This window comes from Scyliorhinus torazame, chromosome 6 (genome assembly GCF_047496885.1).
Source record: "Scyliorhinus torazame isolate Kashiwa2021f chromosome 6, sScyTor2.1, whole genome shotgun sequence".
Classification (NCBI taxonomy): Eukaryota; Metazoa; Chordata; class Chondrichthyes; order Carcharhiniformes; family Scyliorhinidae; genus Scyliorhinus; species Scyliorhinus torazame.
The window spans coordinates 60,408,808-60,431,450 of record NC_092712.1 but is presented as its reverse complement, the minus strand read 5'-3'; the positions used below and the strand labels follow the sequence as shown (position 1 = coordinate 60,431,450).

The 22,643-nt window shown below is 44.7% G+C and overlaps 1 protein-coding gene across 10 annotated transcripts in view; it reads right to left on the bottom strand.

Annotated features, from left to right (window-relative positions):
* The window catches only part of zmynd11 (zinc finger, MYND-type containing 11), a 292,010-nt gene that overhangs the window by 222,219 nt on the left and 47,148 nt on the right, over positions 1-22,643 (bottom strand). Inside the window, exon 2 of one of the 10 annotated variants that reach the window (XM_072508250.1) lies at positions 14,449-14,530. The exons of 7 other annotated variants lie outside the window; for them this stretch is intronic. In XM_072508250.1, coding sequence (XP_072364351.1) covers positions 14,449-14,530 — 82 coding nt within the window. Of the gene's footprint in view, positions 1-5,671; positions 5,692-14,448; positions 14,531-22,643 lie in introns of those variants that run through there. 2 more of the 10 variants (XM_072508254.1, XM_072508253.1) reach the window with 2 other exon arrangements.

Genomic DNA, 22,643 nt, shown 5'->3' with positions numbered 1-22,643 from the left:
GTAGGGTTTCTTGAAACAATGTGTAGATAGTCCAACTAGGGAATGGGCCATATTGAACCTGGTATTGAAGAATGAGCCCAGCCAGGTGGTCAAAGTTTCAGTAGGGGAGCATTTCGGGAACCGTGACCATAATTCAGAAAGTTTTACGGCACTGTTGGACAAAGGTTAAAGTAGTTCTCAGGTGAAGGTGCTAAATTGGGGGAAGGCTAATTATAACAATATTTGGCAGGAACTGAAGAATCTAGATTGGGGTGGTAGGGTAAATCAACATCTGGCATGTGAGAGGGTTTCAAATGTCAATTGATAGGAATTCAGGACCGACATGTTCCTGTGAGGAAGAAGCATAAGTATGGCAAGTTTTGGGAACCTTGCATAATGAGGGATATTGAACCAAGACCAAAAGAAAAAGGAAGCATTTGTAAGGGCTAGAAGACTGGGAACAGATGAAGCTGGTGAGGAATACAAGGAAAGTCGGAAGGGGCATAAGCAAGGAGTCAGGAGAGCTAAAACGGGTCATGAAAAGTCATTGGCAAACAGGATTAATGAAAATCCTACGGCTTTTTACATGTATATAAAGAGCAAGAGGGTAGCCAGGGAAAGGGTTGGCCCACTCAAGGACAGAAGGGAATCTATAGAACATAGAAAATACAGCACAGAACAGGCCCTTCGACCCACGATGTTGTGCCAAACCTTTGTCCCAGATTAATCATAGATCATAGAATTTACAGTGCAGGAGGCCATTCGGCCCATCGAGTCTGCGCCAGCTCTTGGAAAGAGCACCCGACCCAAGGTCAACACCTCCACCCTATCCCCATAACCCAGTAACCCCACCCAACACTAAGGGCAATTTTGGACACTAAGGGCAATTTATCATGGCCAATCCACCTAACCTGCACATCTTTGGACTGTGGGAGGAAACCGGAGCACCCGGAGGAAACCCACGCACGCACGGGGAGGATGTGCAGACTCCGCACAGACAGTGACCCAAGCTGTAATCGAACCTGGGATCCTGGAGCTGTGAAGCAATTGTGCTATCCACAATGCTACCGTGCTGCCCTTAAGAACAAATTAATCTACACTATATCATTCTACCGTGATCCATGTACCTATCCAATAGCTGCTTGAAGGTCCCTAATGATTCCGACTCAACTACTTCCACAGGCAGTGTATTCCATGCCCCCACTACTCTCTGGGTAAAGAATCTACCTCTGACATCCCCCCTATATCTTCCACCATTCACCTTAAATTTATGTCCCCTTGTAATGGTTTGTTCCACCCGGGGAAAAAGTCTCTGACTGTCCACTCTATCTATTCCCCTGATCATCTTATAAACCTCTATCAAGTCACCCCTCATCCTTCTCCGTTCTAATGAGAAAAGGCCTAGCACCCTCAACCTTTCCTCGTAAGACCCACTCTCCATTCCAGGCAACATCCTGGTAAATCTCCTTTGCACCTTTTCCAAAGCTTCCACATCCTTCCTAAAATGAGGCGACCAGAACTGTACACAGTACTCCAAATATGGCCTTACCAAGGTTTTGTACAGCTGCATCATCACCTCACGGCTCTTAAATTCAATCCCTCTGTTAATGAACACTAGCACACCATAGGCCTTCTTCACAGCTCTATCCACTTGAGTGGCAACTTTCAAAGATGTATGAACATAGACCCCAAGATCTCTCTGCTCCTCCACATTGCCAACAACCCTACCGTTAACCATGTATTCCGCATTCATATTTGTCCTTCCAAAATGGACAACCTCACACTTTTCAGGGTTAAACTCCATCTGCCACTTCTCAGCCCAGCTCTGCATCCTATGCGTGGAACCAGAGGAAATGGGCGAGACACTCAATGCGTACTTTGCATCATTATTCACCAAAGAGAAGGACTTGGTGGATGATGAGTCTGGGGAAGGGAGTGTCGATAGTTTGGGTTACATTGAGGTCAAAAAGAAAGTGGTGTTGGGCGTCTTGAAAAACATTACGGTAGATAGGTCCCTCGGGGCCTGATGGGATATATCCCAGGATACTGAGGGAGGCAAGAGAGGGATTTGCTGGTGGCTGGACAGAAATCTTTGTATCCTCACTGGCTATAGGTGAGGTCTGAAGAATAGCTAATGTTATTCCTTTGTTTAAGGAGGGTAGCAAGGATAATCCAGGAAATTACGGGCCGGTAAGCGTTACGTCAGTGGTAAGAGAAATTATTGGAGAAGATTCTTCAAGACATGATTTACTCCCAATTGGAAGTAGACAAATAGGCAGCATGTTTTTGTGACCTGCAAAATCTGTAACAGTAGAAAGAAATAAGAAATAGATTGGACAACAGGTAAAACTGGAAAAAAGAGAATTAAAAACACTGAGAGCAATACACTAATACAGCAATTTTCAAACCCAATGTCATGACCTACGGGTGGGTCGCGGGGCCATGCGCCGTGGCATTTCTGATCGCAGGGCAATCCGTCGTGGCATTCCTGATCACAGGAGATAGTGACCAACAGCCTGATCGGTTTTTAAAAATGCCGGCCGCGACTGGCTTTCAGAATGCCAGCCGTTCCGCGCTTGCATACCCACTCTGCAGTGCACAGGCCCGGAGCCTAGCGAGGCAAACACCTCCTCTTGAGATCAACGCGCTGGAGCAGATGTATTTATTTTTTTTAAAGGGAGTCTTCCTGTCTGGAGCGGCGGCAAGGAACAGGTCACATGCCCTGTACGCAGGGCCTCTGGGGAACAGCCCATGAAGAAGCTGTAAACAGGAACAAAGCAGCATAAAGATGATTACATGAGGTGTGGTTTATTAATTTTGCTACTGCAAATCAGGATGCAACGTTCATGTGTTTTAGATGCAGGAAAGCGCTGGCAAATGAAAGTTTAAAACCCTTAAAACTTCAAAGACATTTGAAGACTAAGCATGGCGAGTTAGAGGACAAACCATTTCTTTCAACGGTGCAGTGAGATCTTAAATCATCAGCTGAAGTAATTATCAGAAAAGTAACATTGAATAACAAAGCAAGTGAGATCATGAGGACCAAGCAGGCTCACCTGTCACATTAAAGAAGTGAAAATGGTGGGTCGCGAAGTTCGGGCGGCATGGGTTGTGTAGGATGTGGCACAAATGGGTCCCGGGCAAAAGAAAATTGAAAAAAACTGCACTAATATACAGTTTAATGATTAGGAAACAAGGAACTCTGTTGATTTCCAATACTGTCTTTCATGTGTGCATTGCCAGAAACATAAGAAAAATATTTATATAATTATTAAAAACTGGTGTTGAATTTAAACCTGAAATCTAATATTCAAACATCTCCACCTATCCGAGGTCAAAAGACAGCTTAAAACAGGTCAATGTTTGTAACAAAAACATATGCTTTCTGAATGGCCTAAATAGCAGGGTTCTGGAAACATATTGTGCAATATACATATTGTAGTGGCTTTACTACATACATTTAAACTCAGAGAAGAGAATATTGACTCAATAATAAGCATGGTGAGGCTACCAGTGCTCGCCATTATTATGGGATCAATCAGACGAGAACTTTGGACGTTCACACATGCACAATCAAGATCAGAAAGCCGGAGGTTGCTGTCAGAAATACCCCATTCCTGTACACAGTGTGCTGATGTAGCCCTCGCCAATAGACTCAGTACTGAAATGACTGCAACAGTGTGGGCTTTCTGTATTGGCCTACTAGTTCCACACTGATGATGGTCGAAAGAATTAGAACGGGTCCATTCAGAAGTAAATGAGATTTAAAATGGCAAAGGTGATAATTACTACCAAACAACTTCACCTGCACTGAAAAAATAATTGTGCATGCAATCTTATTCTCTCGGAAAACAAAGGTTAGAAATGTAAACTTTTTAAACAAGGACATCTACGCTGAGAAGCCTGTAAAAACGCTGTGGGAAACTGAGAGTGAGCTGAACTGCAGTTCCTTTGTCACCCTGGGCCATTGTATTAGCTCCCCTACAGCCAGAAACAGACAGAAAGCCATAAAAGGCAGAACATATTTATTCAGTGATGTTCAATTGTAGTAGCCTGTTCCAAAGTATTTGACTAAACATTTTTCAGATATACTTGACATGGACATTGTAATGTTGTAATGTTTCCTTGCCACCAGTAATTCTACACTTTTCTTTCTTTCTTACTTGAATTAAGGAGTTTTTTAAGGGTTTTAATTAAGGCTGGTTTAGCACAGGGCTAAATCGCTGGCTTTTAAAGCAGACCAAGGCAGGCCAGCAGCACAGTTCAATTCCCGTACCAGCCTCCCCGAACAGGCGCCGGAATGTGGAGACTAGGGGCTTGTCACAGTAATTTCATTTGAAGCCTACTTGTGACAATAAGCGATTTTCATTTCATTTTATTTCATTTCCTTATTCTGGGATGCAGGTATCATTGGCTCTGCCAGCATTTATTGTACATCCAACTGTCTTGAACTAAATGGCAATTTCAGAGGGCATTTAAGAGTCAACCACATGGCTGTGGATCTGGAGTCACATGTAGGCCAGACCAGATGGGTTTTTGTGACAATCGATGGTCATCATTTGATTTTTAATTCCAGATTTTTACTGAATTCAAATTTCATCATCTGCCATGGGGAGATTGGGGAGATTTGAACACGGGACCCCACAGCATTATCCTGGGTCGCTGGATTACTAATCCAGTGGCAATACCACGAATAATAATAATCTTTATTGTCACAAGTAGCCTTACATTAGCACTACAATGAAGTTACTATGAAAGGCCCCTAGTCAACACACTCCGGCGCCTGTTCGGGTACATGGAAGGAGAATTCAGAATGTCCAAATTACCTAACAGCACGTCTTTCGGGATTTGTGGGAGGAAACCGGAAAACCCAGAGGAAACCCACGCGGACATCGGGAGAATGTGCAGACCGTCCGCACAGACCGTGACGCAAGCCGGGAATCGAACCTAGGACCCTGGCCGCACACAGTGACCCAAGCCGGGAATCAAACCTGGGACCCTGGTGCTGTGAAGCAACAGTACTGTGCTGCCCAAATGCCTCCATGTCCCCAAGAGGTCAACAGTTAACTCAGTCTCTTTACTGCATTACAAATATCTTACAAAAGGAAATGCTCAGTAAATTGCTAATCCATCTTATTGACAAACTAAAGCAATTGCAACGGAGTACAGTTGGTAAAAGGCCCACCAAGTCATTAGCTGCTGCGAGAGCACATTTGGCAATGCACATAGAATAATCTGTCCAAAGTAAAATATAGCAAACACAATTTTGCCAGCAGTACAAAAGCAGCACATCTGAAGTCTTGGAGCAAAAGAGATGCTGTTATATTTAACTGTAAAATATTCCAAAGTGACCCCATAATTCTATTTACCATTGATTTTCCAATTTAAACATGGTGAGCTGTTTAAATGCTTATGCTATTAAATGAAAATACATCCCACTGCTACGATTTGAAGTTATGACCCAACAAGCTATTTACTTTGTTCGGTTATACATACACACGGAGCTTGATTTACCATTATGTTGGAACAGGTGCACAGCTTGTTTGATCCAAGACTTGCATCATGCAATTGGCTACCTGTTTAGCCTAGTCAACCAAAAGCTCTAAAAGAATGCAGAAGCATTAAAAAATACTAGAATATCTCTCATGTCATTGCTCAGAGGTAATATGAGAGTGCGGTCACTGATATTTACCAATCTTTTTGCAGTCTAAATGTGACAGCGATCATCATTTTGTGAGGCGAAATGGTGCTACGACAGAGTGCAACAAGAAGTTGAAAAGAGGTTAATTATATACAAAGCATCAATGTGGGAGTGAGGGAGTGTGTGTCAGGGCAAAATCATTTCATCTAATGAAATCCCATGTTAATTTGGGTCATTGACAATCCTTTCATTTTAGTGGCTCCACTTTCAATTGATTTGATTCCATGGCTACGTTAGTTCCTTTTGTTGTCAGAAGATAAGATGTCAAAGATGGCAAAACAGTGGCACACGTTCTCCCTGCATCTGTGTGGGTTTCCGCCGGGTGCTCCGGTTTCCTCCCACAATCCAAAGATGTGCAGGTTAGATGGATTGCCCATGCTAAATTGCCCTTTAGTGTCCAAAGGTTAGGTGGAGTTATGGAATAATAGCGTTAGGGCGGGGGAGTGGGCCTCGGTAGGGTGCTCTTTCGGAGGGTCGGTGGAGACTCAATGGACCAAATGGCCTCCTTCTGCACTGTAGGTATTCCATGTTATAGCAGGTACTTCGATAAACTCAAGGTAATCAGGCAGAGACAACAAAGCTTTGTGAAACGAAAGTCATATTTAACCAATTTATTGGAGCTCTTTCAAGTAACATGTGTTGTAGATAAAAAGGAACCGATGGATGTACTGTACTTAGATTTCCAGAAAGCATTTGATAAGGTGGCAAGTTATTGCAGAAATAAAAGTCCGAAGGGGAGAGTGCAGATGATCAAAATAAATGTGCTGCCTAGGTTCCTCTTCCTGTTCAGATCCATACCGGTCATCATCCCCAAAGTTCTTCTTCCACAACACAGACAAAATGATCATGGCATTTGTGTGGGGGCTAAGAACCCAAGAACCCCAATTGACACTGCAAAGGAAGAAAAATATGGATGGAATTCTACACTACTACCACTGGGCAGCTACAGTGGAGAGAGTGAGGGGATGGATATGTAAACCCAATATGGAATGGATGAGGATGGAGGAGTTTTCCTGCAAGGGAACGACCCTCCGGGCCCTCACCATGGCAACTCTTCCATTCTCCCCCCCCCCCCCCCCCGATGAAATACATATCATGCCCAGTGGTGGTAGCCACACTCAAGACATGGAACCAAATGAGGCAATATTTTGGTCCAACCGAGATGTCTCCCATTGCCCCAATCTGTGGAAACCACAAATTCCCACCTGCCATGCTTGCCACCACCTTTAAAAAATGGAGACAGGACAGGGGGACGCTAACAGTCAGGAACGTCTACATAGGGGACAGACTAGCAACCTTGGGTGAACTGATGGAAGACCTCGAACTTCTGACAGGATAGGAACTCAGACACCTCCAAATCAAATACTTTCTCCGCAAGGAGATGGCAAGATATCCCAGGGCCCCGAGAGACCATTAGAGAAACTGATAAACACGAACAGTAAGGGGGGGGGGGGACTGCAGGAGCATCTATGGGCAGCTACTGGACAGGGCAAGAATACCAGTGGATGAAGCCAGAAGAAAATGGGACGATGAACTGGGGACGGAAGTGGCTTGGGGACTCTGGAACGAAGCGCTGAACAGGGCCAACTCCACCTCCCCCTGCACAAGGCTCAACCTCATGTTGTTTAAAGTGGTGCACAGAGCGTACCTGACCAGAGTTCTTCCCAGAGGTGGAGGATAAATGTGAATGATGCCAGGGAGGGCCGGTCAATCATGCCCACATGTTCTGGACCTGCTCCAGACTTGTGGGGTTCTGGACAGCCTTCTTTGAGGCGGTGGCCAAGGTTGTGGGGGTGAGGTTAGAGCTGTGCCCGGGAGTGGCAATCTTCAGGGTACCGGAACAGTCAGAGCTACATATGGGGAAAGGGGCCGACGCCCTTGGTTTTGCTTCCTTAATCGGAGAATCCTGCTCGGCTGGTGATCAGCAGCACCACCCACATTTGCAGACCATCTGGGGGTCGGAAGTGGGCTTCCACAAAGCGTAGGGGTAATTTGCTGATCTGTTCCAAAGACCTGTTCGGGGCCAACAGTGACTAGGGAAAGAGGGGGAGAGCAGACAAGAACGCATACTACAAGGAGGTACAAAGGGGGAAGGGGTGAGGAGGAAACCCAAGGGAACCACAGAGAGAAGTATTGGGGGAAAATAGGGGGTAGGGGAGGATGTAGGGAGGATGTAGGAAGGCCCCCCCCCCCTCCCCGAACCTACACGGTCAACAACAAAAGTCACAGAACAGAGGATAGGAGCTCAGCAGTAGGGACACCCAGGGTGGAAGAGAGGGTATGGGGGGACGGGGAGAAGGTATATTAAGAAACTGTACATCTACATGTAATATCAGTAAGAAGTCTTACAACACCAGGTTAAAGTCCAAAAGGTTTGTTTCAAATCACTAGCTTTCGGAGCGCAGTTCCTGCATCAGGCGAGTCACTCACCTGATGAAGGAGCTGCACTCCAAAAGCTAGTGATTCGAAACAAACCTGTTGGACTTTAACCTGGTGTTGTAAGACTTCTTAATGTGCCCACCCCAGACCAACGCCGGCATCTCCACAGCATGTAAATATCAGACACATCATCCGTTAAAAGTATCCCTCTGTAAAATTGAAAAACACCAATAAAAACATTTTTCTAAAAAGAAATAAAAGTCCATGGCATAGTGGATAGCAGACTGGCATGGATAAACATTTGGCTAGCTTACAGGAAACAGTAGACAGAAATTGGTTATTTTCTGGTTAGCAAGATGTAATGAGTGGTGTGCATCATGGATCAGTGCTGGGGCCTCAACTCTTAAAATTTATGCCAATGATTTGGAAGAAGGGATGAAGGTATAATTGCTACATTTTCTGATGACACCAGATAGGCTGTGAAGAGGACATAAGGAGCCTACAAAAGGATATAGACAGGCTAGGTGAGTGCTCAACAGTCTGGCAAATGCAATATATTGTGGGGAAAGGCGAAATTGTGCATTTTGACAGGAATAAAAAGCAGCATATTATCTTAAGTGGCAAGAAATTGCAGAGCTCTGAGATGCAGAGGGATCTGGGTATCCTAGTGCATTAATCACAAAAGGTTAGTATACAGGTACTGCAAGTAATTAGAAAAGCTAATAGAATGTTATTGTTTATTGCAAGGGGAATTGAATACAAGAGTTGGTAGATCACGCTTCAGTTATACAGGGCAATGGTGAGACCACATCTGGAATAAAATGTACAGTATTGGTATGTTAGTTAAGGATGTAAATACACTTGAAGCAGTTCAGAAAAGGCTTACGAGATTAACATCTGGAATGGGCTGGCTGTCTTGAGGACAGACTAAACTAGTATCCACTGGGGTTCAGAAGAGTAAGAAATGACTTCACTGAAACATACATGATCCTGAGGGGTATTGGCAGATTGGATGCAGAAAGGATGCTTCCTCTTGTGGGAGAATCTAGCATTAGGGAGTCACTGTTTAAAAATAAGGTGTTACCCTTTTAAGACAGAAATAAGAAAATATATTTCTCCGAGGGTTGTAATTCTCTCCCTTAAAAGGACAGTGGAAGCAAGGTCTTTGAATACATTTAAGGCAGAGCTTGATTGAATATTTTTAAGGCGCAGCTAGATTCTTGCTGAGCATGGTAGAGCAGGCTAGAGGAGACCAGTGGCCTACTCCTGCTCTTAATTCACATGTTCATACCAGTGGTATCCTGGAAACCTACAGCCCAAGGAAGATTTTGATGTCTCCATTCACACTAGCTGGATCACCAATCCTATAGAGTTGCATTTAATGGCACACTTGATATCAAAGCAACCCTATTCACTGGCGTTATCTGACATTCCAGTATAGTACTGAGTGCTGCACTGTTGGAGATGCCAAGTTTTGGCAGAGGTCCACCCCAGCCCCTCTGTCCTCAGGTTCAAACAAATGATCCCATTGTACGACTCAAAGAGCAAGAGAGTTCTCGACGGCTTGAGAGTGTGCTCACTGGTTTTGGTTCCTATGTTACAACGGTAACTACACTTCAAAAATACTTCATAGTTGTAAAGTGTTGTGGCCATGAATTTTTTTCAAAATAAAAGGCAAATTATTTCAAACAGATATAGAAACACTGACCAACCAGCACCAAGCCATAAGAACACAGGAAATATAGTAGAACGTAGGTGTGTGTGTGTGTGTGTGTGTGTGTGTGTGTGTGTCCGTCCCTCCCCACCCCTGAGCATGCTTTGCCATTCAATGCAATCATGGCTGGTGGACGTCCGGTGGCAGTATCATAGAATCTACAGTGGATTGGATTGGATTTTGTTTATTGTCACCTGTACCGAGGTACAGTGAAAAGTATTTTTCTGCGAGCAGCTCACCAGATCATTAAGTACATAAAAATAAAATAAAATACATAATAGGACAACACAAGGTACACAATGTAACTACATAAACACCAGCATTGGGTGAAACATACAGGGGTCATTCGGCTCATCGAGTCTGCACTGGCACTTGGAAAGAGCACCCACTTAAGCCCACATCTCCACCCCATCCCCGTAACCCAGTAACTCCACCTAACCCAAGGGCAATTTAGCATGGCCAATCCACCTAGCCTGCAGAAGGAGGCCATTCGGCCCATCGAGGCTGCACCGACCCACTTAAGCCCTCACTTCCACCCTATCCCCATAACCCAATAACCCCTCCTAAACTTTTTGGTCACTAAGGGCAATTTATCTTGACCAATCCACCTAACCTGCATGTCTTTGGACTGTGGGAGGAAACCGGGGCACCCGGAGGAAACCCATGCAGACCCGAGGAGAACATGCAGACTCCGCACAGTGACCCAGCTGGTAATCGGACCTGGGACCCTGGCGCTGTGAAGCCACAGTGCTATCCACTTGTGCTACCATGCTGCCTAACCTTTTTGGTCACTAAGGGCAATTTATCATGACCAATCCACCTAACCTGCACGTCTTTGGACTCTGGGAGGAAACTTGAGCACCTGGAGGAAACCCACGCAGGCACAGGGAGAACGTGCAGACTCTGCACAGACATGCTGGTGGGATTGGCAGCCATTTGGGTGGGCCTGGTGCTTGTGCTCTCTATGCAGCTGCTGGATGACCCCTTCTGCTGGAAATGACTGACTTTGGTTCGAGGGGAGTGAGGGGGGGGGGGGGAGAGAAAGAATTTCACTGGTCACCTGGAACATATATAGGGGGGTTGAATGGCCAGTGAAAAGGTAGAGGGTATTTGCTCACATGAAAGGTTTGAATGCTGATGTGGTGTTTCTGCAGGAGACTCATTTGCGGGTAAGGGACCAGACTAGGTTGCGGAATGCTTTGGGAAAGTCAAATATTTCACTCGGGTTTCGATGTTCCCCCTGTCCTTGGCGGGCAGGGTCCAGTTCTTTTTCAGTGTCTCTCCATTTTTCTCCTCAAATCCTTTTTTGCTAGAGTTAGTAAGTTAGTGCCCTCCTTTATTTGGGCGGGAAAGACCCCAAGGATCCATAGGATGTTTCTCCAGTGGAATAGAGAGTCAATTGGAGTGCTGGGGTGGTTTGGTGATCTGAGTTCCATTTTTGGGCAAATGGAGGCGGTTTTTTGTAGGGACTCTAGTTTGGGTATTTTAGTAACTGCCTCGCTTCTTCTGTTCTCTCTTATGAGATTTTCTTTGAGTCCGGTCGCGGTGTCCACCCTGAAAATCTGGAAGCAGTTCAGACAGTATTTTAAAAATTCAGCTCCATGTCTTTGTTGGCCCTTATCTGTAGTTATCATCTCTTTGTTCCGGCAAGCTTGGACATGACTTTTAGGAAATTAAAATCACTTGTCACAAGTAGGCTGCAATGTCCATGCCGCCCATGGAAAAGTATTTTTTAAAGCAAAACAACGTTTATTCTATGAACTCAAGTTAACCTTTTTAAAACATCTTAGCAACCATTAATTCAAATACAACCCCCAAAGACTACAACACTAAGTAATCCTTTAAGCTTTCCTTTTAACATCCATACGACTTAAAAACACCTTTCAACAGAAGCACATTAGGTTTACATTCACTACTGAGAACATTTATAATTCTGAATTCACCAAATGATCAAGAGATAGTCTTTTGATGGCAGAGAGAACAGCAATACACCTGCTTGGTCTGGCTTCAGCTCCAACACTGAAAACGAAACCAAAACACACCCTGCAGCCTGTTCAAAAACGAAAGTAAAAAGCTGACAGACAGCCCAGCTCCACCCACTCTTACATCACTGCAGTAGTAAACACCCATTTCTCACAAGACAAGGGGAAAATAGAGCATGAGTTCAAGTTTGCGGGGGACATTAGAACTGACTGTGAAAGTTTCTATAGGTATGTGAGAAAAAGATTGGTGAAGACAGTCAGAGACAGGGGAATTTACAATGCGGAATAAAGAAATGGCTGACCAACTAAATAAATACTTTGGTTCCATCTTCCCAAAGGAGAATATAAATATCTTACCAAAAATGTTGGAGAACACAGGATTTAGTGAGAGGCAGGGCCTGAAGGAGATCAGTATTAGTAGAGAAATGGTATTGGGAGAAATTGATGGGATTGAAGGCCGATAAACCCTCAGGGCCTGATAATCTACATCCCAGAGTACTTAAGGAATTGGCTCTAGAAATAGTGGAGATTCTGGAACAGTTCCTACAGATTGGAAGGTAGCTAATGTAACCCCACTATTTAAAAAGGAAGGTAGAGAGAAAACAGGGAACTTTAGACCGGTAAGCCTGACATCGGTTGTGGGGAAAATTCTAGAATCCATTATTAAAGATTTTATAGCAGAGCACTTGGAAAACCGTGGCAGGATCGGTCAGCATGGATTTATGAAAGGGAAATCTTGCTCGAATAATCTACTGGAATTCTTGGAGGATGTAACGAGTAGAGCTGAAGGGGAGCCAGTGGGTGTGTTTTATTTGGCCTTTCAGAAGGTTTTCATCCTCTTCCTGTGCCGTAAACCTTCTACGGTTCTTAATTCCCTGAAAGCCACGGTCATGCTCCAACTAGCACCCACAACATCTGCCTTCATCAATCAAGAATGCAAAATCTGGATGGCATAGTGGTTAGCACTGCTGCCTCAAGGCACCGAGGACCCGGGTTCAATCCCAGCCCCAGGTCACTGACCGTTTGGAGCTTACATGTTCTTGCCATGTCTGCGTGGGTCTCACCCCAACAGCAGATGTGCAAGATGGGTGGATTGGCCATGCTGTGCCCCTTAATTGGAATTTTTATTATTTTTTTTATAAACTCAAAATCTGACATGATCCTGGAAAATATGGATCGTTTTCCACACCTTGGAAGCCGCCACTCGATAAAAGCTGACATAGCTGACAAAATTCACCATCGCTTCCAATATGTCGGCTCAGTTTGCAGCCAACTGAGGAAAAGGGATTTGCAGACCAGGATCTCAAACCAAGACTGGATGTCATTGTTTATCAGGCATCAGTAATCCTTGTGCTTGCAAAAGCGTCAACAAGCTCAAACCACTGGAGAAGTACCACCAACAGGGCCTTAGCAAGATCCTCCAAACCTGGTGGCAAGAAAAGCAGTCCAGCTGTAGTATCCTCACCCAAGCCAGCGTGCAGGCACTAATCAGTCAAAAACTAGTTCTGCTGGGTAGGCCTGTAGCTTGTACACCCGACACCAAACTCCTGAAACAACTTTTCTGCTTGGAATCCATTCACAGTAGCAGCAGACACAAACGAGGACAATGGAATTTCTTTAGGGATGCGCACAAAGTGTCCCTGAAGAGGTCAATTATCCCCACTAACTCATGGGAATCACTGGCTTATGATTGATCAAAATGGAGAAGGTTCATTCAGGAAGGCACCAAACACATCAAGAGGCTTTGTTGGGAATGTAGAGAGGCAAAGTTAAGGCGTTGTAGAAATTTCCAAAAACCATCACGTTTGCAGAATCTATGGATTGCGTATTTGACTCATCTCAGAACCCAAATAGGAGTGGAAGTAATTCTCAATCCCAAGGGACTGCCCAAGGAGAGAAACAATTGCAGCAAGTCTTCCTTAATCTTGTACTTCAATATCGCCAGGCAGCAAAATCATGGGTCTTGGTGCTTTTCCTGTGTACAGGCCCATTTTAACCCTCCCCCTCACATCCTTTTGAGTGAATTGGGAGCCATAGTCAAAGTGGGGACAACGGTTTTATTTAGGTTGAACAAAACTTTTCAGCTTTTGTACCCTATGCCTCTATTTATAAAGCCTATTGAAAGCCCAGGTTTAAGTATTTTACAACCGTGACTTTGCCAGACAATTACATACAAATTGGCCATTCATATTATGCAACCAGCTCGGCTTCTTTGAACTGTTGCAATATCTGGACAGCAACTCGAAAAGACTTGAACCTCAAGCGCTGCAAAACAAAACAATCCTATGTGCAAATGAGAATATCTTGAACTACCAGTGACATTCTATTGGCGCATTACTCTGGTTTCAATTCTAAGTTTAAAAATGGCAAAAAAGGCCTTTCAGTAAATTAAATCAATTCACCTGCAAGAATATGATACTGCTACCCACACAACTGGGCTTTGTTAACGGGAAAATTACACTTTGCGTCGAGTGATAAATATTTTTTCATTTTAAATCAAAATCAACTACACTTAGAAATGTTCAACATGGGGCAGGCAATAGGAGAGCAAAGTACTGCAGATGCTGGAAATCTGAAATATAAACAGGAAATGCTGGATATATTCAGCAGGCCAGGCAGCGTATATGCAGAGAGAAATGTAGTCAACGATTCAGACCCATGATCTGAACTAGTTCTGACAAATGGCCACTGACCTTGTTCTCTGCACAGATGCCACCATAGTGTTGAAAATGCTCCCTATTTCCAACAGAGCAAAAGTAACCCCTTTTGCCAGCCCTGCAAAAAGTAATTAGAAGTTCTGTTATAGCCTCTCATTCCCCGACTGCAAGAAACCCAACAGCAGCTGCCTGAGATTTGGCTTGGCACAACATTAAGCATGATTTTTTTTATTAAAGCTAAGGTATGAAGAAAACAAACAACATGCTGAGCAAAAAGATGTCAAAGCAATAAATTGATCATTTAGAAAGGGTAATTAATAAAAACGACCAATAATATGTGCCAAGCAGCAGCAGAGTTAACTAACATTTTTTTTATTCATTCATGGGATATGGACTTCACTGGCTTGTCCATCCCCAATTGCCCTTGAAAAGGTGGTGATGAGCCGCCTTCTTAAACCACTGCAGTCCATGTGTTGTTGGGGCATCCACAGTGCTATAAGCAAGGGCATTCCAGAACTTTGACCCAGCAACAGTGAAGAAATGGCAATATAGTTCCAAGTCAGGATGGTTTATGGCATGGAGGGGAAGTTAAAGGTGGTGGCGCTCCCATGCATCTGCCACCTTTGTCCTTCCAGATAGTTTGGAAGTTGCTGTTCAAGGAGTCTTAGCAATGACCACTTTGCAGAACACTTCCGGTCCGTCTGCAAGCAGGACCCAGACCTTCCTCTCGCTTTCCATTTCAACTCACCGCCCTGCTCTCACGTCCACATGTCTGTCCTTGGCCTGCTGCAAATGTTCCAGTGGAGCTCACTGGAGGAACAGTGCCTTCTCTTCCAATTAGGTATGTTATAGCCTTCTGGACTTAAGTTCAACAACCTCAGACTGTGAACTCTCTCCATCAACTTTATCCCATTTTTATTTCTATCAATTTATTTTTATTTTCATTTCCTCCATTAATCTGTTTTTCACTCACCATTTATCTCCCCCTCCTCCTACTCCACTTGGGCCAACTGTTCCTAGTTGCCTTTACACACTGCTTATCTTTGTTCTGCCATTCACACATTCTAATCTCTTTATGTGCCACTAACAGCACCATTCTTAGCCTTAATCAGAGCAGTGGCACCACGGCTGGCTCTGATGTTCAGAAGGGAGGGTCAAAGCGCAGAAGAGTAATAGTTATAGGGGACTCTATAGTCAGGGGCACAGATAGGCGCTTCTGTGGGCGTGAAAGAGACTCCAGGATGGTATGTTGCCTCCCTGGTGCCAGGGTCCAGGATGTCTCCGAACGGGTAGAGGGAATCCTGAAGGGGGAGGGCAAACAGGCAGAGGTCGTTGTACATATTGGTACTAACGACATAGGCAGGAAGGGGCATGAGGTCCTGCAGCAGGAGTTCAGGGAGCTAGGCAGAAAGTTAAAGGACAGGACCTCGAGGGTTGTAATCTCGGGATTACTCCCTGTGCCACGTGCCAGTGAGGCTAGAAATAGGAAGATAGAGCAGACAAACACGTGGCTAAACAGCTGGTGTAGGAGGGAGGGTTTCCGTTTTCTGGACCACTGGGAGCTCTTCCGGGGCAGGTGTGACCTGTATAAGATGGACGGGTTGCATCTAAACCGGAGAGGCATAAATATCCTGGCCGCGAGGTTTGCTAGTGTCACACGGGAGGGTTTAAACTAGTATGGCAGGGGGGTGGGTACGGGAGCAATAGGTCAGAAGGTGAGAGCATTGAGGGAGAACTAGGGAATAGGGACAGTGTGGCTCTGAGGCAGAGCAGACGGGGAAAAGTTGCTGAACACAGCGAGTCTGGTGGCCTGAAGTGCATATGTTTTAATGCAAGGAGCATTACGGGTAAGGCAGATGAACTTAGAGCTTGGATTACTACTTGGAACTATGATGTTATTGCCATTACAGAGACCTGGTTGAGGGAAGGGCAGGATTGGCAGCTAAACGTTCCAGGATTTAGATGTTTCAGGCGGGATAGAGGGGGATGTAAAAGGGGAGGCGGAGTTGCGCTACTTGTTCGGGAGAATATCACAGCTATACTGCGAGAGGACACCTCAGAGGGCAGTGAGGCTATATGGGTAGAGATCAGGAATAAGAAGGGTGCAGTCACAATGTTGGGGGTATACTACAGGCCTCCCAACAGCCAGCGGGAGATAGAGGAGCAGATAGGTAGACAGATTTTGGAAAAGAGTAAAAACAACAGGGTTGTGGTGATGGGAGACTTCAACTTCCCCAATATTGACTGGGACTCACTTAGTGCCAGGGGCTTAGACGGGGCGGAGTTTGTAAGGAGCATCCAGGAGGGCTTCTTAAAACAATATGTGAACAGTCCAACTAGGGAAGGGGCGGTACTGGACCTGGTATTGGGGAATGAGCCCGGCCAGGTGGTAGATGTTTCAGTAGGGGAGCATTTCGGTAACAGTGACCACAATTCAGTAAGTTTTAAAGTACTGGTGGACAAGGATAAGAGTGGTCCGAGGATGAATGTGCTAAATTGGGGGAAGGCTAATTATGACAATATTAGGCGGGAACTGAAGAACATAGATTGGGGGCGGATGTTTGAGGGCAAATCAACATCTGACATGTGGGAGGCTTTCAAGTGTCAGTTGAAGGGAATACAGGACAGGCATGTTCCTGTGAGGAAGAAAGATAAATACGGCAATTTTCGGGAACCTTGGATGACGAGTGATATTGTAGGCCTCGTCAAAAAGAAAAAGGAGGCATTTGTCAGGGCTAAAAGGCTGGGAACAGACGAAGCCTGTGTGGCATATAAGGAAAGTAGGAAGGAACTTAAGCAAGGAGTCAGGAGGGCTAGAAGGGGTCATGAAAAGTCATTGGCAAATAGGGTTAAGGAAAATCCCAAGGCTTTTTACACTTACATAAAAAGCAAGAGGGTAGCCAGGGAAAGGGTTGGCCCACTGAAGGATAGGCAAGGGAATCTATGTGTGGAGCCAGAGGAAATGGGCGAGGTACTAAATGAATACTTTGCATCAGTATTCACCAAAGAGAAGGAATTGGTAGATGTGGAGTCTGGAGAAGGGGGTGTAGATAGCCTGGGTCACATTGTGATCCAAAAAGACGAGGTGTTGGGTGTCTTAAAAAATATTAAGGTAGATAAGTCCCCAGGGCCTGATGGGATCTACCCCAGAATACTGAAGGAGGCTGGAGAGGAAATTGCTGAGGCCTTGACAGAAATCTTTGGATCCTCGCTGTCTTCAGGGGATGTCCCGGAGGACTGGAGAATAGCCAATGTTGTTCCTCTGTTTAAGAAGGGTAGCAAGGATAATCCCGGGAACTACAGGCCGGTGAGCCTTACTTCAGTGGTAGGGAAATTACTGGAGAGAATTCTTCGAGACAGGATCTACTCCCATTTGGAAGCAAATGGACGTATTAGTGAGAGGCAGCACGGTTTTGTGAAGGGGAGGTCGTGTCTCACTAACTTGATAGAGTTTTTCGAGGAGGTCACTAAGATGATTGATGCAGGTAGGGCAGTGGATGTTGTCTACATGGACTTCAGTAAGGCCTTTGACAAGGTCCCTCATGGTAGACTAGTACAAAAGGTGAAGTCACACGGGATCAGGGGTGAGCTGGCAAGGTGGATTCAGAACTGGCTAGGCAATAGAAGGCAAAGGGTAGCAATGGAGGGATGCTTTTCTAATTGGAGGGCTGTGACCAGTGGTGTTCCACAGGGATCAGTGCTGGGACCTTTGCTGTTTGTAGTATATATAAATGATTTGGAGGAAAATGTAACTGGTCTGATTAGTAAGTTTGCAGACGACACAAAGGTTGGTGGAATTGCGGATAGCGATGAGGACTGTCTGAGGATACAGCAGGATTTAGATTGTCTGGAGACTTGGGCGGAGAGATGGCAGATGGAGTTTAATCCGGACAAATGTGAGGTAATGCATTTTGGAAGGGCTAATGCAGGTAGGGAATATACAGTGAATGGTAGAACCCTCAAGAGTATTGAAAGTCAAAGAGATCTAGGAGTACAGGTCCACAGGTCATTGAAAGGGGCAACACAGGTGGAGAAGGTAGTCAAGAAGGCATACGGCATGCTTGCCTTCATTGGACGGGGCATTGAGTATAAGAATTGGCAAGTCATGTTGCAGCTGTATAGAACCTTAGTTAGGCCACACTTGGAGTATAGTGTTCAATTCTGGTCGCCACACTACCAGAAGGATGTGGAGGCTTTAGAGAGGGTGCAGAAGAGATTTACCAGAATGTTGCCTGGTATGGAGGGCATAAGCTATGAGGAGCGATTGAATAAACTCGGTTTGTTCTCTCTGGAACGAAGGAGGTTGAGGGGCGACCTGATAGAGGTCTACAAAATTATGAGGGGCATAGACAGAGTGGATAGTCAGAGGCTTTTCCCCAGGGTAGAGGGGTCAAATACTAGGGGGCATAGGTTTAAGGTGAGAGGGGCAAGGTTTAGAGTAGATGTACGAGGCAAGTTTTTTACGCAGAGGGTAGTGGGTGCCTGGAACTCGCTACCGGAGGAGGTAGTGGAAGCAGGGACGATAGGGACATTTAAGGGGCATCTTGACAAATATATGAATAGGATGGGAATAGAAGGATACGGACCCAGGAAGTGTAGAAGATTGTAGTTTAGTCGGGCAGTATGGTCGGCGCGGGCTTGGAGGGCCGAAGGGCCTGTTCCTGTGCTGTACATTTCTTTGTTCTTTGTTGTTGTTAATCGCCTCCATTTACATTTCATTTATCTTCTGCCCTCGACATCTTTGTCTATCCTCCACCTACCGCTGGCCCCGTATCCAGCTCCACCACTCCCCCGCCCTCACTACAGTATAAATCTGACCCCATTTCCAGTTCTCTCTAGCTTTGACAAAGAGTCATCCAGACTCGAAACGTTAGCTCCCTTTTCTCGCCACAGATGCGGTCAGACCAGCTGAGATTGTTCAGTATTTTCTGTTTCTGTTTCAGATTCCAGCATCCGCAGTAATTTGCTGATCTTGGGTTTGGAAGCTGCTGTCGAATGAGTCTTACCGAGTTGCTGCAGTGCATCTTCTAGATGCTACACACTATTGTCACTTGCGTCAGTGGAGGAGGGAGTGCAAATCAAGTGGGCTGGCAAAAGAGAGGGACAGACTAGTCCTCAATCCTGGTCATGAGGGAAGGGGGAGGGGACCAGGTCTGAGCTATAAAGAGTCACCTCAGAGTGGTGCATGCTCTGAGCTGGCCTCCGCTGTGTGCGCGCATGAGGGACGAATGAGAGGAGATATCAAGTAGGAAGAGGTCGTGTGGGGGTAAATTAAACATAAAGGAATTAGGCACTATACCTTACCCTACACTCCAGAGCCTCCAGCCAATCTGGTGAAAAGTACGAAGTGAAAAAGCAAGAAGCGACAACACCCAAGCTGAACAGTCCACGAGGTAAACAAGATAGGAGGGACTGGGGAATCTGGCACAACCTACTCAGCTAATGATTGCTATTGCTCAGAACAGTTTCCAGATTGGGGATGGTCAGTGTTCAAAGCAGCCAATCTGGTGAGTAGGCCACTCCAGTTGACAGACTGCTCAGACAATGAGCACAGGCTAACATGGAGCACTGTCCCCCATGTTTTGCACCTTGTTCATCCCCTTTCCCAGACTTCAACCCCAATCCTCTTACAATAAGAGCTAACATGGCATTCGCCTTCCTGTGCTTACTAAAGCAGCATGCATTCATTGTCATGAGCTCTCGAAACAGGCATTTAGACGTTTCACACCTAAACAATATTCCGCTTTTCTATTCATATTACTTAAGGAAATAACCTTAACTTCTCCACATTATACTGTTTATGGGCTAGGGTTTTAAAAACTCCAAAGTATATTATGGAGTTCACCTGACCTATACCTTTTTGTTGAATTTGGCTAGGATGAGCAGAAGAGCCTGCCTTTCAGGTGTTATTCAACAGAATTCTTAGGCGCTTTTAATTTAAAAAAACAAGCTTTATTCTAAGAATTCAATTAACATTTGTATAACATACACAGCAAGAATTTTTATCAACTACAAACGTAAATATATATTACTAAAGCTGTGTGGGGTCTTTACGTTTGTAGTTGATAAAAATTCTTGCTGTGTATGTTATACAAATGTTAATTAAATTCTTAGAATAAAGCTTGTTTTTTTTAATTAAAAGCGCCTAAGAATTATATATATATATATATATATATATATATATAAAACCCTTAATGAATTCCCCCTTAACTGTTCCAATTCAATGACAAAATCCAAGTAAAACCAGAAACCCCTCTTCAAAGACGTGGCCCAGCACACAGCATTCTCACTGGTATAACACTGTTATTATTGATACTTTTGTTCCCCTTTTCAAACAGATTTGAATTCCTTCTAGAAAGCAATTATCACTTTTGTTACCAAGTAGTCTGGAACAGCTTTCGGACAACACGGTAGCATGGTGGTTAGCACAATTGCTTCACAGCTCCAGGGTCCCAGGTTCGATTCCCGGTTTGGTTCACTGTCTGTGCGGAATCTGCACGTTCTCCCCGTCTGTGCGTGGGTTTCCTCCGGGTGCTCCGGTTTCCTCCCAAGATGTGCAGGTTAGATGGACTGGCCATGATAAATTGCCCTTGGTGTCCAAAATTGCCCTTAGTGTTGGGTGGGGTTACTGAGTTGTGGGGATAGGGTGGAGGTGTGGGCTTGGGTAGGGTGCTCTTTCAAAGAGCCGGTGCTGACTCGATGGGCTGAGTGGCCTCCTTCTGCACTGTAAATTCTATGATATTCTATGAAATGAAGATAGAGAAAAATACTTCTTTCAACCTGTGCAGTTGAAACCAGTCCACACTGAAAGCGAAAGTAAAACTCAGTGCCACAGCCCAGCACCACCCACACAATGACATAACTGAAGCCATGAGATAAGGCAAAAACATTTCTTAAAGCGACACTCCCATGACAATACCTCATCTGCCAATTTGTTGTTCACTCATTTGAAGTGATGTACAGCTCTTTGCGTTTTATCAACACTTACATTCCGCTTTGTATGGTCAGTAAATTTAGATACATCATCAATAACATAGATTACAGGTAGCACGGTGGCAGAGTGGTTAGCACAGCTGCCTCACGGCGCCGAGGTCCCAGGTTCGATCTTGGCTCTGGGTATCTGTCCGTGTGGAGTTTGCACATTCTCCCAGTGTTTGCGTGGATTTCGCTCCCGCAACCCAAAGATGTGCAGGGTAGGTAGATTGGCCACGCTAATTGGAAAAAATGAATTGGGTACTAAATTTGTTTGTTTTGTTTTTTTAAATAACATAGATTACAAATAGCTAAAGCCCCAGCACTGGTCGTTGCGGAACCCTCTGCTTACATCCTGCCAACTTAAAAATGTCTCGTTTCTCCCTACTCTTTGCTACATGCTTGTTAACTACTCCTACTGCATCAGCTGAAGCCATTGAAAGGATCATTAACCACAGTATCAAACTATAACTGCTTCCCAGCCTTACCAGATTAAAAAGTCCACTATACATGGTAATATATTACTCCCCCCATCGGTGAGCCCTTATCTAGCTTGTGTATAAACCTTTTCTATGGCACCAGACTGAAATGTGTTCAAAAAATAAATTTCTCCTGCAAAAAAAGCCAAGGAACATTCATAATCTTCTTACAATTGGAAGTCCAAAACTGCAAGATCTATTTCAGTAGAAACAGGGTGGATTCCAGAACACTAGCAACAATGCAAACACAGGCATCAATTGCACATACTGTATAAAAGTAGCTATTGATAGTGGGTCCGTAGAGATCTGCATTCCAAAAGACACATTGCAGCCCAATTCTCCAACAGGAGAACAACTATGCAACCAATACATAGTTAGAAAATACTGGCAGACAAGGCAAAAGAAATCAGCTGATCTGGTATTGTGCATGATGGAAATGGTAATAACACTTTGACTGTATCATAGTGCTGCCACTAATGCACCCATATAGCGTGACTGATTATATTCCCCGTCATTCCCAATAGGTGGAAAATGAAACATGGACATTAATTCAGGTACAAACTGCACCTAGACAAATTCATGTTTACAGGTTACACAGATATCTCAAGTCAACTAAATCTCCCATTCTGATGACTCAAGATGAATGCACTGATCAGATGCAATGGAGCTATGTAATTACCATTCAACATGTATGTTTTACTGATCAGGTGTATATGCATATGTGATAGATATATATGTACATACAAAAATAATTTGCAACCTCGCAGGAATTATGTTTGA